At 38.5% G+C, this 11,263-nt stretch overlaps 3 protein-coding genes across 7 annotated transcripts; all 3 read right to left on the bottom strand.

Moving 5' to 3' along the window:
* Positions 1–1,187: 1,187 nt before the first annotated feature.
* LOC112800692 (proline-rich receptor-like protein kinase PERK15) lies at positions 1,188–4,989 on the bottom strand. Of its 3 annotated transcripts, XR_003201463.3 has the most exons (10): positions 4,384–4,718; positions 3,748–4,295; positions 3,064–3,657; positions 2,896–2,966; positions 2,711–2,787; positions 2,330–2,474; positions 2,067–2,231; positions 1,767–2,000; positions 1,533–1,683; positions 1,188–1,429 (listed from the first exon to the last, which is right to left on the bottom strand). XR_003201463.3 is itself a non-coding variant. In XM_025843052.3 (9 exons), the coding sequence occupies exons 2-8, from the start codon at positions 4,226–4,228 to the stop codon at positions 1,773–1,775; spliced, it is 1,761 nt and encodes a 586-aa protein (XP_025698837.1). In that variant the 5' UTR covers positions 4,229–4,295; positions 4,384–4,989; the 3' UTR covers positions 1,188–1,683; positions 1,767–1,772. The 3 variants fall into 3 exon arrangements, 2 of the variants coding, with proteins under 2 accessions (XP_025698837.1, XP_072052478.1); XM_025843052.3 differs by having other exon boundaries at positions 1,188–1,683; positions 4,384–4,989; XM_072196377.1 differs by lacking the exon at positions 1,188–1,429 and having other exon boundaries at positions 1,613–1,679; positions 1,763–2,000; positions 4,384–4,796.
* Positions 4,948–5,655, bottom strand: LOC112800694 (uncharacterized). The gene has a single exon (XM_025843056.2). The coding sequence runs from the start codon at positions 5,653–5,655 to the stop codon at positions 5,155–5,157; it is 501 nt and encodes a 166-aa protein (XP_025698841.1). The 3' UTR covers positions 4,948–5,154.
* On the bottom strand, positions 4,948–11,041 carry LOC112800693 (acidic leucine-rich nuclear phosphoprotein 32-related protein). Of its 3 annotated transcripts, XM_072196378.1 has the most exons (4): positions 9,024–11,035; positions 7,322–7,544; positions 6,567–6,999; positions 4,948–6,449 (listed from the first exon to the last, which is right to left on the bottom strand). In XM_072196378.1, exons 1-2 carry the CDS (start codon positions 10,113–10,115, stop codon positions 7,326–7,328), a joined length of 1,311 nt encoding a protein of 436 aa, XP_072052479.1. In that variant the 5' UTR covers positions 10,116–11,035; the 3' UTR covers positions 4,948–6,449; positions 6,567–6,999; positions 7,322–7,325. The 3 variants fall into 3 exon arrangements, with proteins under 3 accessions (XP_072052479.1, XP_025698838.1, XP_025698839.1); XM_025843053.2 differs by having other exon boundaries at positions 4,948–6,462; positions 6,567–7,544; positions 9,024–11,041; XM_025843054.2 differs by having other exon boundaries at positions 6,567–7,544; positions 9,024–11,041.
* Between the last annotated feature and the right edge of the window lie 222 nt (positions 11,042–11,263).

Here is an 11,263-nt window from a genome sequence, read left to right as displayed (position 1 = left end):
TCATAATGTTAACTTAGATGCATCTAATTTAGAACTTAGTTAGCAAGAGTATTGCTAGTCCAATGTGTAGGTCACACATTGTATCTGTTATTCTGTATGAACACACGAGAGGAATAAACTACTTTTAGAGGCGCAACTGCCCAGTGTGGACTATTTAATTTGATTTCTGTACTAAAAACTGCCTTATTGATTCCCTAATTAGTATCAACTACTATTTTCTAATTAAAATTACTTTGATAATAATATTTATATACTCTTATGTGAATTATAAATGTATTGCTAGTTATTAAATTACAAAACTCATTCTATCTTTAAAAAATATTTTTTAAAAATAAATACTTAAATATGTAAACTTTTCTATTTAAGAGTAATGATCTATAATAAATATCTAATTTTTGTTAAATTTCTAAAGGTTATTCACTCTATATGTCACAAGCAGAATTTAACTATATTAATTGATTTTGTTAACAATAATGTATAACTATTTATTCTCTGATACTTATAAATTTATTAAAAACATTTATAATTTTCTCATTTAATATATCTTCTAATTCGTTGGACTTGCTAGAAACAATTTTCCTAAGCACGAATCATGCTTTTTTTGGACCGTGACAACAGATGTCCATAAAACAAATATTTTTATATAATACCTGTTTTTAGCTCATGCTTTTTCTAATAATTCTTAGATGTCTATTAAAAACATTTTTTTACAATTATATATATATATAACATGTTTCTAATAATTGTATAGAAGATTTTACTAAAATAACTATTCTTATACAATAATAACAGTTGAAAATGGCCATTCCTCTTATAAGTAAATACTAAGAATAAATAATAAACTAGTTTTTATGGAGCGACAAGATATCTTCCAATATAAAAACATAAATATATAGACTGTGTCTGTTTGGTAAAAGTTTTCTTCAAATATGAAACATGATTTTATAATCAAGATTACTCCTAAAGTATTAGAATTTATAATTTGATTAACATTAATCTCCTTGAAATGAATATCCGATTTTAACATACAGAGCCAAATATGAATCTCTAGTCAAAATTTTCCCAAAGAAAGATATTCGTAATCATGTATACTCTTAATTATTCTATATAATTGTAATTTTTTATATAACATTATTAAAAAGAAGAACAAGAAAAAGAAAAGGAAGATGAGGGCAGGCACAGGGCTGTGGTAACAATGACAATAATTTATGAAGGAGCCTCGTCATTACAACATGCACTCACTTTCAATGATATGATTTTTGTTTTTCCCTTCTTAATTACACATAAGAAACCTAACTATACAAACGATAACAAGGGGTTTACAAGAGAAACCACCAAAAATAAAATTTAAAAAAAAAAAATATGAACTTCCCCACCGATCTTATAAAGTTCCCTCCATAGGCATCCAGTTTCCAATACAAGGCAGCACCTGCATGGAGGACATTGGCGGTAACCACCTCTTCATAACTGCCATTTGAATATGAGAGCGACGTAACGGCTATATCTTAAAGAAAGCGGGAAAAAGAGCTAACCGATTTTTATTCACAACCAACACATCACCGTCATCGTCATTGTCATCGTCATCAATTTCTTCTTCCTCCTAACCAGCATCGACTGCTTCAGCCTGTCCAATTCCTTGATGATGAACAAACTACCAAGCACCATGCAAAATCTTCTATCTGACTGAGATTCATTCACCATATTAATTCACATTAATTTTAACATGAACAATATATAATTAAAGAATGATAAGGAACTAAACGTGCCTGCAGTTATTTGCTAAAGCTTTGTTCACCACTACTCATGCTATATTCCTGGCTTGCAAACACTGCTTGTCTGAACTTTGCCATATCAGCATTGTATTGCATTGTGTCATAGCCAGAGCTCGCAGTTGCAGGGTTGTAACCACTTGAAGCCGCGTAATTGCTGCCAGACGGCGGCTTAGCCCCCCCATCCTTCAAGTCATCCAATGATACATCTCCTTCCAATGCCCTTACAATCTGATGTACATTTCATTCATTATTATCTTAATTAATTACCCAAAGTATGCAATTAATTAAATGTACCTGACTCATTCTTGGACGCTTCTTAGCAGAGTGACGGATGCTGGAAGAAGCGCAAGCTGCCATCCTTGTCATTTCTTGTTTGTTGTAGTTTCCTTCCAAAAATGGATCCACCAACTCTCCAAAGTTGCCATCTTCCTCCAACCCACGTGTCAGTAGTGGCCGCGCCTGTCCACATTCCCAATAATGTTTTATTCTTCATCATCCATAAACTAGAACTAAGGAAAATCCACTCTAAAGTTTAAACATGCATGCATGATACTAACCCAGTCAACTAAGCTATCATCCATGGCACCTGAGAGATCCACAGGGCGCTTCCCACTTAGGATTTCTAACAGCATCACCCCAAACGAGAATACATCAGATTTCTCTGTCAATTTTCCACTTGATGCATATTCAGGAGCTAAGTACCTGAATGCGTGTTGCCATGTGAAGATCAGGACATCAAGCTATATTCATCATTTATAAGGATACCCCTTAATTTGATTACAAGTTATGTTAGCTAATGTGACAGATACCTCAACACTGAAGTAAATCATGTCATGTGTTTCTAAGAGACTATATCCTATCACTTTTTTTTGAGTGTTGAATTTTTCATTTAAGTTGCTATATATAGGTAATAAAAACCTGTAAGGAAGAAAATGTACCCGAATGTTCCCATGACACGAGTAGATACATGAGTGTTATTATCTGTGGTCAACTTAGCCAATCCGAAATCAGCCACCTATGCATGTTGGCGTGTATATATAATTAATCATCTTCATCAATTATCAATGTATGAGTAACGTTAAGCTAGCAAAGTAGAAGATAAAACATAGAAGTAAGTGGGAACCTTTGCTTCGAAGCTATTATCAATAAGGACATTGGCAGCTTTGATGTCACGATGGATGATGCGAGGATGACCTGGGTGTTTTTGTAAATATGGAAAATCAAAACAAATAAGAATGTGTACAATAAGAAAAGATAGATCGATAGAGATGAAGATAAGAATGTTAATTACAATCTTCATGAAGATAAGCAAGTCCCTTAGCAGCTCCAATGGCAATGCGCATTCTGGTAGGCCAATCCATGGTAGGCTGACCCTTAGCATGAAGATGATGTTCCAGTGTGTTATTAGGGATGAATTCATAGACCAACATTCTCTGGCCACCAGCAATGCAGTAACCAACAAGAGAAACAAGATGGCGATGATGAACACGGCTGATGATCTCAATCTCAGCCTGGAACTCGCGCTCGCCTTGGCCGCTACCACTCTTGAGGGTCTTAACCGCCACTTCCTTTCCGTTAGGCAAGACACCTTTGTAGACATAACCAAATCCACCTTGTCCTATCATATTTGACTCTGCGAAGTTGCTTGTGGCCAGAGCTAGTTCTTCGTAGCTGAAGGTGCCGCTGTTGAGACCCAGTGAAAGGCGAGGAGGCAAATGAGATCCAGTCGAGTAATTCGAGCTCATTTCGGCACTGTTCATCATCAGAGGAGTGGGTGATGAACCCCAACCACCACTATCACCACCGTTTTGCATTCTCACAACATGGTTTTGGTTTTGGCTACCTCCATAGTAACTTTGGCTCTGCCCGCTGTAGTTATTATTCACTGTCAACATCAATACAATTAGCTACGTACATTCTTCTAGGTTTGTAAGAATCGATGAATTAGGAGCCATTTTGAAACGAAAAAGCTTACGATTTAGTTGGTCAGTAGATTTATCTCCACCACCATAAAAGTACATCTTCTGTTTCTTCCTTTTGGACCTCCTTCTAATGCAAATGATGGCCACAATGAGGAAGAAAACAAACACTATCCCTATCACAACGAATGCTGCAATAGATCCTGAGTTAGTAGAGCTTGAAGAATCTTTAGACGGCGGTGCTAATTGTTTGCTATGTTGTGATGAGCCAGAACGTCCCTCCGGAGGAGGAGGAGTAGTGGTAGTAGAAGGAGTAGAAGGAGTAGCAGGAGTATTATTCGGAGGAGAAGGTGATGATGACGACGGCTTCTTCGAGTCTGATCCATCAGCATCATCAGGCGTGGCATTATCCGGTGTAGCATTATCCGGCGTGGCATTGTCCGGCGTGGCATTGTCCGGTGTGGCATCGTCCGGCGTGGCATTATCCGGTGTGGCGTTATCAGGAAATCTATTATGAGGAGCAGATTTAGACGACATTGTTATATATCCCCTTCTTCTATCTCAAATTAACACATAAACAAGCAATGTTTGGGAATTGAGACCCCTACAAAAGAGAATCAACATATTGTTATATGAAGGTGATTTGTCACAATTCAGAATAACTAAATGTTTTGTGCAGAGAGAAGGTATACCTGGTAGGAAGAATAGCAGGGGTTCTGGAGAAGAAGAAGAAAAGGAAAAGGAAAAAACTTTGGATATTGAAAAAGAAAAGGAAAGGAAACGTTCTAGTTAATCTTTGTCCATCCATGATTGCCAAATCTTGCTTACTCTTCACTCGTCACTTTTAGGTTTTGACCAAAATTTTCACCGGTCTTCATTTCTTCATTATAACCCCTGATTTACATGTTTCCCCAAATATAGCTTAAAACTAGATTCCACACAAATGCGTTTGCGCCGATATATCATCATTTTGTATATTTTTGGTGCAACTAAAATTCGTTGCAGCTTTCTCACCAACTATGATTTCCTATCAAAATTAGTATCATACAATCCCATGACATAAATAGTATAACGGTCAACATGAAATAACTCTTACAAGGAAAAGACACTAGCGTGACAATGCATCATCGACTTTGCTCTCTGCTTTTATTAGTACCATTTTCAATTGTACTTATATTTGGTATATTATTTCATTTCTTGTTTGGTGGGCCAATTATACGACGGAGTAATGATTTACTTGGTATCAAACTAAGAAGTAAAATTAAATCAGTTGAAATAGTCTCATCAAATTGGGAGGTACAATATCAACAATAGTAGAATACGAATTGAAAAACAGAGAAAGGTGTAGGAAAATGAGATACATGGAGCGACCACATCCACAAATGCTAAGATAGAATAGTAGTGGCCACCAATATAACATTATTATTATTATCTTGAAAGAAAGAGAATGAAAGGAAGGTAAGCTAGCCAAAGCACTGATCAGCAGGGAGAGGACCAGGGATGTAACCTTGGTCAAGGTACTGTAAACCAAAGACAAGAAGAATGGCAACAAGTGACAAATAGGAGAAGCCCTCAACAGCACCCAACAGCCCAAAAGGACCATTGGGAAGACCAGAACCGGTCTTGGCCTTAGTGTACAAAGACCAACCCACTATTCCCACAACAACAAGATAGCTTACGCCTTCAAGTGCGCCAATAGAGCCACCTGGACCAGGAGGGAGGCCGCACCCGGTGGTCTTCAGTGTGTAGAGGGACCACCCTATCACTGGGGTTGAGATTAAACCTCCAACTATGGCTGCTTTCTCCACGATTCCGTTGTTGTTGCTGCTGCTGTCGCTGCTATCCTTTGCCATACTCACTATCTTCGTCGATACTAACTTGTTAGGCCTTCTGAGTGAATCATTGAAGCGAATTTTGGAGGCCGATACTGGAGACAGTAGTAACATTCTTGAGGAGGCTTCCATCTTCACACGGCCCTTTTACTCCTGCCTCTTGTTGCCTTTGCACTGCTTTAAAAGATAACCCAGACTAATATAAAATTAGTTAAAGATTATATCTGTGTGTTTATTTTTTGGTCAATAATAAAGATTATGTATTTTCTTTCTCGAAAAAAAATATATTATAATCCAATAAAAACACGTCTGATTTTATCATTGGGCCAGAACCAGATGTCTATGTGAAGCTAAAATTCACTTTGGGCTTTTTCGTTGCTAAAAAGAAACATATATGCGTGCGCGTATACTACCTCCAAAAAGATTTAATAAAGGAAATGAGTAAAAATATTTAATATTCACATATCTCTTGATTCTCTTCTTTACCCATAAAAGGGGGTAAAACATATACTGTGGGGGCAGATAGTACAATACGACGATCGAGTAAAATTCCGAGGTCAAGTTCATCTTGAATTTTTATTCAAAAGTATTTATCAATTATCTAGTATTCTATTACTAACAATGTGGGGAGAACGTGCCCATCTTCCGATTTAAAAAAAGTCCAACGTGAGGTCCCCCAAATCATATGAGCAAAATGGCTCCGATATTACAACCAACAAGATGTACTCTACCAAACCCAGACCCTTTGTACAACTTTGCGTGTGCCTTACGCGACTAACATTAGGGTCAGCTGAATGATTCCCTCTTTAATCGGTTTGGTTCCAACAATTGGGGAAAATTCAATAACCGACGTCTATGCATAAATATCAATGCGGATCTGCCGTCCAATTGAAGATCAAATACTCAATTCAACGCCACGTGGCAAGCTGCAAAAGCGACCTGTATTATATAATGGAGAATGACAGTGCTCAGACAATTGTAAAAAGTAAACATAAAATTTCGTCAATGTGTGGAGTTGGTGGGAAAAAAAAAGGATTGCATACCTAGATTGAGGGGCCCATTGTCACATGCTTGGCTATTGACTACTACCAAAGGACCAAGCATCGACGACCAAAAATAAAAGAACCATCGTTCACCCTTTGTTGTCATCAAGCTCGATAAATAATAAGATCGGATTGGGTGGTGAAATAACTCCACGTAACAAACACAATAATTTATCAACGAGCCACGTCACTACATCATGCACCCATTTTCATTGATACGATCATTTTTTGATAATTTTTTTTCCCTTCTTAAATAGACATTAGAAACCTATCTACATATGTTTCCCGAGTTTTCTTGCTCTCTCACCAAAAGGACACCGATGACATGGGGTTTTACGAGAGAAACCACCAAAAACAAAATTTGAAAAATAAATCCCAACCCATCTTATGAAGTTCCCTCCAAAGGCATCCAGTTTCCTATACAAGGCAGCACCTGCATGGAGAACATTGGCGGTAAACACCTCTTCATAACTGCCATTTGAATATGAGAGCAACGACTATATCCAAAGTAAAGCGGGAAAAAGATCTAACCAATTTTTGAACTAAACACATTGGCAACCATCACACAATTCTATTCCCTAATATTTTCCCGTCCAACACAGCTAAATCCCTAAAAGATCAACCATAATTCTGTCTAAGGTGAGGATCCCATGCCAATAATCCGAAATAACATTAAAAACACGAACGGATGAACATGTGCTACATCAATGGGGTGGCGCCAATCATGCGTCTTAGATGACTTTAGTATATATTACCGCATCATTGTTCATCATCGTCCTCATCATCATCCTCATCTTCATCATCACGCTTCCTCTTGAGGTTTGAATTGGAAGGCAATACCTGAGCATCATCATCATCATCAACTTCCTCCTCCTCCTCACCATCATCGTTACCTCCATTCACTGACCCATCCCCAGCATTGACAGCTTCAGCCTGTCCGACTGGCTGAACAAAATACCCAGCGCCATAGTCCTCTTCCTGTGATTCAAGAGAAAATCATTACATACCGTGTTAAGAAGTTGCCGATACAATTCAATAAAAAAAAAACAAATATAATTCACATTGATCTTCAAAAAATATAAATATTAATATTATGCAAAGCATTTCTGCATTTGTACCAAGATTAATCCAAACATCACTCAAAAAGTGTAAATAATCACAGTAACATAATATCAAGAAATTATTATCAGTCACCTAATAAAGAAGATTAAATGAATAATCCTAATTTCAAGCATCACAAAATTAACGGTGACTCATCATTAAGTCGTTCAAAAAAAGAGGGAATCCTAATAGCAGGAGTATTACTAAACATAATTAAAAAATGCAAAGAAAAATGAAAAATCCTAACCAATTTGAAGTCATAAGCAGAAGAATTTCAAACAAAGGAAAATATAATATATCAATTAGTTACAGTACAATAACTACTGAAAATAGTACACATACAATAATTACACAAAACTGTGACAATGATTTCGCACTCAATTTCTACACACGTCTTTTCATCTAGCCAATTAAAAGACACTCTAATAACAAGTGAAAAACCTTATAGTGCCAAAGTTAGTCACCGATACTAACCCAGGTGAATATAAATCTACAAAAGTATTAGTTGGAAAGTCATTGGAGAAATTAAAATTACACTACATATTAAGTATAAGTATATAAATAAATATAAATTACATAGGAAAAGCATAAGAGGCATGAATCATGCAAGAAAATAATAAGCAACATAAATTCTGAGTAAAAGCTCTCTTCCAGAGGTAAAAGTTAAGCAGAAAAGCTTTGGTCAAAAGAAATTTATGCTGAAAAACCGTGGAAAAAAATTTTAAAACAGTTAGAAGTGGAAATTATGCAGGAAAACCTTTAGAATGATAAATTTAGATTTGGACTTATGCAGGTTTCGATCAGGCGCTGAAAACCAATTAATATTAGAAGGATAAACTTGCGATAGTTATCACCACAGAAATAACACCAATAACGGAATAATACACCAACAGAACATAGGCTGATATAGCATTAAGCAAATCAGTTAAGAACAAAGGATTTAGAATAGTACAACGCTAAGATTAGAACTCAGAGTACGACTCAAAACCACTCTCACGCCCCAAAGATAAGTAGGGATGAACATTAAGACAAAATAAATCAACATATGACACCATGCAATTTCAACAATCATGGAATGCAACAAAATTACAAGAAGCAGGCAGATACCATATCCATTTAACAAGTCAGTTAACATAATTTCACAAATATCAAACGCAAACACAACCATGACTACGGCATCCACTTCAACAATCTGACAACATGAACAAAAGACGTTAGCCAGATGAAAATCATCAGAAGACGATAGAAAAATAGTAGCGCAAATGTTTTAACACAAATATATAAAGAAGCAATCAATAAATTAAAAAAGCATGAACCATAAGAACATAAAAACACTGAAGTGGAAGGGCATCTCACTTCATCATCATCTTCATACTCTCCATCATATTCCACGCCCATCTCATCTTCCCCAGTCTCTCCATTGTCATCTTCATCCCCATCTTCCTCCCCCTGTTCATGCCCGTCAATCTCCCCTTCGGTGCTCTCCAACCTCCCAGTACTCTCTGGCTCTGCAAACTCTCCTTCATCATTGTCAACTTCCTCCTCTTCCTCATCCTCGTCATCATCGTCATCATCATCATCTTCATCATACTCAACCCCATCTTCATCATCGCTGTCTTCAATCTCATGCACCTCAACAACATCATCATCGTCCCCGTCATCCTCATCTATCTCCTCTCCGGACTCATTATCCTCTTCATCATCTTCCTCCACATCATCCCCCACAACAGGCTCAACCCTGAACCCATTGGCCTGGCGAGTCGACCCACCGTTCTCCCTTCTCGACGTTTCCGCCTCTTCCTCGTCAGCCTCACTCTCCTCATCATCGTCAACATCAACAACCCCATCAGCACCCTCGCTGTGCCCGTTGCTAGTCACAAAGGGACGATCCTCACCGTCAATTTCACCACTCCCAGGATCATCCTCCTCCTCTTCATCCTCCTCTTCTTCATCATCCGATTCGGGCCTCTCGTTCTCCTCCGCATCCATCTTATCCAAGTACTTAAGCGATTTTATGAGCCCGAAAACCCTAGATCGATAATCCTTGACGCGCGTGACGGGGCACTCGTACAGATCCAGCGAAACGAGCTTCAACTGCGCGAGAGGAGCTAGATCCTCAATGTACTGAATCCGGTTGTTAGACAGATCGAGGTCGCGAAGGGAGTCGAGGCCAGCCTGTACCAGAAATTCAAGCCCGCCGGCGATTCTGTTGTCGGAGAGGATTAGTTTCTGCAGATTCAGGAGCCGCGGAAACTGCTCCAGCGACGAAACGCCTATGTTCGCTATTGACAGGTGCTGAAGGTTCTGGAACCTCTCCAGAAGACTCGGTGGCGGTAACCGTCCCTGAACGCACTTAACGGCGCCGTCTAGGGTTAAGGACCTAGCGGAGGCGTGGTCTGTCTCTCCGTCAAGAGCCGTCTCCACGGCCCTCTCCCAGATCTCATCCATCAAATACGACCACTCACAATCCGTATATATACAACTGTTACACCAGGAATCTATACGTGTGTTTTCTCCACGATGTTGCGGGAAGAGCTAATTTGAGGTTGGAGCGAATTCAGAAGGAAACCCTAATTTTTCAGGGACTCGAATTCATAACGGTTATCTGTGGCTCAGTGAAGGGATTGGAAACCCTAATTTTGTTTTTAGTGTGGGAATTCAAATATTTGGGAGTTTTCTTGAGGAAACAAACAGAAAAAACGCGATGGTTTATGCACTGCGCTCGCGCTCTCTCTCTCTCTCTCTCTCTCTCTCTCTCTCTGGCGTGTTGTGTGTAGTGGGAGGGGTGGCCAATCGGGATAAACCTCTCGGGCTAGAGGTCCGGGTCAGCTCTAGGGTTCAAAGGGTGGGCTCGACCGCGTGGTTCTCCTTGTTGGGCGACCTATAACGGCCGTTAGATTGGGAGAGTGGAGGATCGATGACGTGGTAGTAATGGATGGCTGAGATTGAGTATTTGTGTGTTTGTTTTCGAGAAGGGTGTAGGATGAGCTAAAGCGTGAATCAGACATCTCATATATGACACGTCACCCGTTTTGTAAATATCGGGGTGGCTACGTTATTGACACTCTGCATGAACGATATTACTTAAATGCCACGCTTCAGATTCTGTTTGTTAGTGTACGTGGAATGTGGACTGCAAAGGTGGGGCGTGATGGGATCATGAGATGCTGAAAATCAACGACGGCACTGTGTCACGGCTTTAGACACACTCCAACACTACCGTATCGACACTCGAACTTACTCAACCTCTTGAGTTAAAATCAAGTCAGTCTAACCTTCGATACTTAGCAAGAAAGCTAAGAACACAAGAAAAAGAAAGCTTGGTAGAAAAAATACTTTATTGCTCAAGTATTTGTTACAAATGATTCACACACACTCACTCTAACTTTTACCTCCTATTTATAGTCATCCACCTCCTCAATGGATGGTTAGGATTAAATCTAATCAATGGTCTAGATTAATCATCTAGAACATTCTTTATAAATATCTATCATACCACTACTTTCTAAATACTTTTAGATTGTTCCATACAACTCTTCGTACTTTTATATCAATCCACACTCTTCTAGAATATTTTATGATCTTCTAGAGTCTTT

This window comes from Arachis hypogaea, chromosome 5 (genome assembly GCF_003086295.3).
Source record: "Arachis hypogaea cultivar Tifrunner chromosome 5, arahy.Tifrunner.gnm2.J5K5, whole genome shotgun sequence".
Classification (NCBI taxonomy): domain Eukaryota; kingdom Viridiplantae; phylum Streptophyta; class Magnoliopsida; order Fabales; family Fabaceae; genus Arachis; species Arachis hypogaea.
This window is presented reverse-complemented; position numbering and strand designations above follow the sequence as displayed.

Coding starts and splice junctions, on each gene's coding strand:
- LOC112800692 (XM_025843052.3), bottom strand. CDS start 4,228: ATGTCGTCTAAATCTGCTCCTCATAATAGATTTCCTGATAACGCCACA. Junction 3,658..3,747: donor ATCTACTGACCAACTAAATC/GTAAGCTTTTTC, acceptor TGATGTTGACAG/TGAATAATAACTACAGCGGG. Junction 2,967..3,063: donor TGCTTATCTTCATGAAGATT/GTAATTAACATT, acceptor AAAAACACCCAG/GTCATCCTCGCATCATCCAT.
- LOC112800694 (XM_025843056.2), bottom strand. CDS start 5,655: ATGGAAGCCTCCTCAAGAATGTTACTACTGTCTCCAGTATCGGCCTCC.
- LOC112800693 (XM_025843053.2), bottom strand. CDS start 10,115: ATGGATGAGATCTGGGAGAGGGCCGTGGAGACGGCTCTTGACGGAGAG. Junction 7,545..9,023: donor AGTATGAAGATGATGATGAA/GTGAGATGCCCT, acceptor CTTGAATCACAG/GAAGAGGACTATGGCGCTGG.